This window comes from Apis dorsata, unplaced genomic scaffold (assembly GCF_000469605.1).
Source record: "Apis dorsata unplaced genomic scaffold, Apis dorsata 1.3 scaffold_188, whole genome shotgun sequence".
In the NCBI taxonomy this organism is placed as follows: domain Eukaryota; kingdom Metazoa; phylum Arthropoda; class Insecta; order Hymenoptera; family Apidae; genus Apis; species Apis dorsata.
Genome location: NW_006263473.1, coordinates 1,565,622 through 1,571,146, shown reverse-complemented (window position 1 = coordinate 1,571,146; position 5,525 = coordinate 1,565,622). Strand labels below are relative to the sequence as shown.

The following is a 5,525-nucleotide window of genomic DNA, read 5'->3' as shown; positions in this document are numbered from 1 at the left end:
GAGAGAGAGAGAGAGAGAGAGAGAGAGAGAGAGAAGTGTTTCAAATCACGACCGTCTAACATTACGCTAATTAAGGACCTTATTCAGTGAAGATGACATATCTTCCCTTCGTGTAATTGGAGCAAGATGTATTTAAGTGATGGAACCTATCATCTTCTCACCGTTCACGAGACCCGATCGAGCTGATGATAATTGATGCACACTTAATAACGAACGATCCGCGCAAAGTAATTAAGAGCATGCACGCAAATTTATCAAGATCCTCCTCCCCCCCTCCCCACCCCCTGGAACATGCTATTAACGTCAAAACGTCCCGGCTTGAGATATGTAAACTCGTCGTTAACGATTGGGTGGGAAACGAGTGGCCGAAGCCATCTTTAGATTGAATTACGTTCGATCCGGATTATTTCGATCGGATCACATCGGACTGGTATTGGTGTGAAAAATTACTAAGGAACTAGATTTATAAGATGCGTGTATCAAAAACCTAACCCAATCAGACTGCAAACGTTTAGTTATTTATGGATCATTTGATATAAAAATTTATGGAACGTGCATAATTAATATAACACGTACAAAATTATAATATTCCGAATGTGGAACAAACAAGTTTTATCTAAATTAAAATTTGCATTAAATATTCACAGATGATTGATAATTATAAATATTTAAGGTTTTGTTTTTTAAAACGTTCATTATTAAAATTTCCCATAAATGTTTATCGTTATACTTCTTGAAAATTGAAATCAATCATAGGATGTTATCGATAAGAGATAAAAAAGTTACCGAAGAATTCGAGAAGGATAAAAAGATCGCGAACAGAGAAGTGTTCTGGTTGCATGGAAACCTCGAAGGAGAACAGATAATCGATGAGGGGGACCAAGTGTCCTGACCATAGCGAGGAATTGACAGACAAGGCGCTATCTTAAAGGGAATACCTAAAGGGAGATCGTGGCTCTCCCGCCTCTGCCGAGAAGTCGAGCAATAAATTCGCGGATACGTCGCCGACAGAAGGATCTGATAGCGGCGAAACTTGCCCGTGCGCAAAACCCTTCTTTTCGCCCATACCGAATATGGAAACGCACGACCCTTCGCTGAAACGATTCGAATATCCGTGCATCTTGCGCCAAGAATTCGATTAAATCGTGGAACAACCGTGGAAAAATCAATTTTCAAGTATAATATCGATTTCTTTTGTTTCTATATCATCTGTTACAATTCTGAATTGTTTAACTCTTTAGTTTTTATTGTTGCAATGTTACAACAATCGAAAATATTTCAAATTTATCTCTGAGTATAATATTGAATGTATTTTTTTCATACAAAGATTTTTGTTATAAAGAGTTATTATTTTTTTTTCAGCTTTCTTTTCATGTACATTTAAATCGAAGTAATTATTATAAGAAAAATTTGAGGAAAACTTGTGTCTTCATCGATTTCGATAATTTTTAAATATATTGTAAAAAATCGAATGACTTTTTTCTTTACATGTGATAGACTATCAATCTTAGTTTCCGAGATATTCGCAAATAATTAGATATTTATTTTATATTTTATTAATTAAAGTTCTTTAAAGTTCTTTCTTAAGCGTTTTAATAATTAATAAATTTTGCAGTATAAATATAAAGAGAGAATAAATAGTGGAGGATGGGAATAGAGTAAAAATTGTGAAATCAGCGCCACCTTTAGAATGTTTAAATGAAACATATGAGACAAAGAAAACAAATAATAAGAGAAAGATAAAGATAAATCAAAAACATCTTTCTAAAAATACTCAAGAGATGGCGATAATATTTAATTCTTATTCTATTTTATCCTAGTTTCGAAAAGATATCTTGTATAGTTACGAGATGGCGCTAGTGATCAATTTTATTTTCTCTTATTACTCACTCTACTTATCTATATTTGAATTTTATTTATGAAATTTTTATTTTTCAAATTATTAGAAATTTATTAGAAATGACATTGATTTCATAATTTTTAATCTATCTCTTATTTACGCTTCTTATACGATCTATGCTTGCTCTTTGCACATGATTATAAAGTACATGTCAATTGAACGCATTTTCATCATTTCATTTTTTAAAACTTTAATCTTTATCTGCTTTACTATTTTAATTTTTAATGTAACAAAAATATAAATATTATATTCTCAATTTTATATTATACGATAAAACATACTACATATATCATTATATTATATTATATTATGATAAATAACATATTTTGACATGAATCCGCTTAGTATGAGTGATGAAATTTGAAATGAGTGAGAAATAAACGAAAACTTAACGATAAAATTTTGAACTATTCTATCAAATTTTCTATCAAAAATTTGTTTCAAATTGTATCAAATTTATTTGTTCGTTATTCAATTAATAACATAACATTTTCAAAAAAAAAATTATTATTATATTATTGCTTACCTTTAAATTAAGTTGCTCCATAATTGCCAATTTATTTCCATTGTTATTTTTCAAATAACTCACAATTAACAAAGAATGATATTTAAAACGTAATTTCAAATGGATACTTGTTCGTTAACTTGCCGCTATAAAGGTTCATAAATGTATAATTTTATGACATATATTCTGAAACTACTGCAGCGCACTCTTATTGTAGAATGAATCAAAGTTCTTCTTTGATCTGAACACATATTTTCGTATTTTTATATTAAATATTGGAATGAATTTATATTTGCAATTAAATTAATGTTATGCTATATTTAAATTAAAATTAAAACATATTTATATATTTTATTATATGTATTTTAAAGTTGTATAAAAATATGCATAAAGAGAATTTAATTACACATTCATGATAAATATTTATTCATAAAAGAATTTTTATTTTAGAAAAATCTTTAAAATTCAAATTGTATTTTATATTTCAATTTATATTCAATTTATTTCATGACTTTTTAATATGATTTTATGAACACTGATATAGTATCATATATGATTATCTCGTATAGTAGATGGCGCTTTCTCAAATTAATCTAGTGTATAGAACAAATTAATTTATATATTATATGCAATTGCTGACACATTTCATAAAATAATATATCCACCAAGGTAATCCACGATAAACATAGAAAAAATTTTTTACAATGGAAAAACATATAAAACCATTAACAGATAACAATGTAGATTCTCAATTCATGGCTATAATAGCTGCAGTAATCGTGATTATTATAACTATAGGTAATTAAATGCAATATACATAGGTTATAAATTTCTTATATTTTATATATGTTAATTTCTAATTATCATGTATTAAAAATTAAACCAAACTTAATAATAATTTACACGGATGATAAATTTTGTGATTTTTATTATTACATTATTTAAAACAACATTGCAGTTCTCTTTCATGTAGCAAATAAAATTAAAAATATATTCACTTAAAAACTTTTCATATAAATTATTGTAAATTATATATACAACATGAAATTTACATCATTATTAGAGTAATAATAGAATGTTTTTTTTTTTTTGAAGCGTACATATATTCAATTTTTTTTATATTTTTTACTAATATTTATAAATAATATTCACAGTCTCATAGTTTCAGTTGTAACATTCTATAAATACCACATTTATTTTTTTAAAAAAAATGTATATCATTATAGCCACAGTAATTAATAAACATTATAAATATAGCTGCAAGTAATGAAACAAACATAATATTATAGTTGTATACATAATATAAAAATAGGTACATTTTTGTGTAAAAATTTTTTAGGTTTTTATCCTAATATTTATAAAATTAAGTTTGTAAAGCCATTTATTTGGTAGTAATAGCTCAATTTTAAACATTACTACCTTTTTTATAAATTTCTGTTCATTTTTTTTACATAGTATTATTTGCCATATGGCATAAAAGAAGATCTATAGGAAATAGTATATTGTTAACTGGTCTTAGTGATGCTGGTAAAACATTGATATATGCACATCTACTTTGTTCCAAATTTGTTAAAACACATACATCTGTAAAAGAAAATATAGGAGACATCATAATCAATAATGTAAGTTTATAGTAATATATTTTTATTAGTTCTTATAAAATAAATCTTGACATACCAAAAACATAGGTTTCTAAAGTTGTTGGTGTATTTAGCGTTCTCTGAAAATTGTTGATATACCTGGACATGAACGTCTGCGTTATAAATTTTTTGATCAATTCAAATTATCCGCAAAAGGACTTGTCTATGTGATTGATTCAGTAACTTTCCAAAAAGATATTCGAGATGTAGCAGAGTAAGTACATACAAGAGGTAAATCATCACATCCTGCAATATTAATAATAAATAATCTTTCACTTTTAGATATTTATATAATTTACTTTCCGATTCTGTTATACAAAAAAAACCTGTACTAATATTATGTAATAAACAAGATCAAACTATGGCAAAAGGTTCAGTTGTTATAAAGACTTTATTAGAGAAAGAAATGAATTTATTACGTATGACAAAAACAAGTCAGCTAGAAGCTACAGATGCATCAGCCACAAATATTTTTCTTGGCAAGCAGGAGAAAGATTTTGACTTTTCCCATCTAGATATAAATATTGAATTTGGAGAATGTAGTGCATATAACAAGGATTCTGAAACTTCTGCAGATATGGAGCAACTAAACAATTGGTTAAAAAAAATTATATAAAAATGTTAAAATGTCTTTTCATTTTTCCAAATAAATTATTTGTTTGTAACTTTTTAAATTGTTTTTTATAATTGTTTAATTTATAATTTACATAATTAACTTTCATATATTTTTTTAATAACAAAATTTATTATTTTTCAATTTTATCATTTGACAATACAATTCTCAACATTTACACATTAAAAATAATTGTCTTACATCAAATTTATGTTACATATAATTAAATTTTGTAGCTTTTATTTAATATAACTTAAAATCTATTATAATTTTATTCTAACCTAACGATGTTTTCTACTTGAGCAAGTATAGCATAAAATTTGTTCATATTTCTCATATACTTTAAAACAAGTATTAAAATTTTAAAATATTTTTGCTTACGTCTAATATTAAACATAAATGATACAAATAGTAGAATTTTTCTTTCACTTTAAAAACATTGTTCCGACGATCAGATAATCGATGCAACTGCACGAAATGTAAATGCTTAGTTAATATAGATAGCAAATGGCGTTTTATTTAATATTTTATTAAATATTTTTTTCTTTTTTCCATTAAATAAATAATTGTTATTATTAACAACTAACAAAAAAATAAAGAAGATTAAATTTTGCGCGAGATATATCGAAATATCATTTTTCAAATATTTCAATATATATATATTATTATATGTATTGTATTTATTATATATACATAATTAATTATAAAAAATATTTTTTTTTACATATATATAATAACAATTAAAAAATAGTTAAAAAATATATAAATTCTTCTGTTTTCAAATGATATACGAATATAAATATAATATTCTATAATTACTTATATTAACTATATATTATCGTTATAATAATTATTTAATTTAATTTG

The 5,525-nt window shown here is 25.1% G+C and overlaps 1 protein-coding gene and 1 long non-coding RNA gene across 2 annotated transcripts; one reads left to right on the top strand and one right to left on the bottom strand.

Annotated features, from left to right (window-relative positions):
• Nucleotides 1-2,955: 2,955 nt before the first annotated feature.
• On the top strand, nt 2,956-4,719 carry LOC102677431 (signal recognition particle receptor subunit beta). Its single transcript, XM_006614530.2, has 4 exons — nt 2,956-3,203; nt 3,861-4,027; nt 4,120-4,259; nt 4,328-4,719. Exons 1-4 carry the CDS (start codon nt 3,110-3,112, stop codon nt 4,659-4,661), a joined length of 735 nt encoding a protein of 244 aa, XP_006614593.1. The 5' UTR covers nt 2,956-3,109; the 3' UTR covers nt 4,662-4,719.
• On the bottom strand, nt 3,568-5,176 carry LOC116185454. Its single transcript, XR_004150308.1, has 4 exons — nt 5,040-5,176; nt 4,083-4,291; nt 3,825-3,989; nt 3,568-3,662 (listed from the first exon to the last, which is right to left on the bottom strand). It is a non-coding gene; the product is annotated as an uncharacterized LOC116185454 (long non-coding RNA).
• Nucleotides 5,177-5,525: the final 349 nt, after the last annotated feature.

Bases quoted from the DNA above. Each gene is read 5' to 3' on its own strand.
- LOC102677431 (XM_006614530.2), top strand. From the start codon at position 3,110: ATGGAAAAACATATAAAACCATTAACAGATAACAATGTAGATTCTCAA. The intron at 3,204-3,860 runs GTAATTAAATGC...TTTTTTACATAG, and splicing joins CGTGATTATTATAACTATAG to TATTATTTGCCATATGGCAT. The intron at 4,028-4,119 runs GTAAGTTTATAG...TGGTGTATTTAG, and splicing joins GAGACATCATAATCAATAAT to CGTTCTCTGAAAATTGTTGA.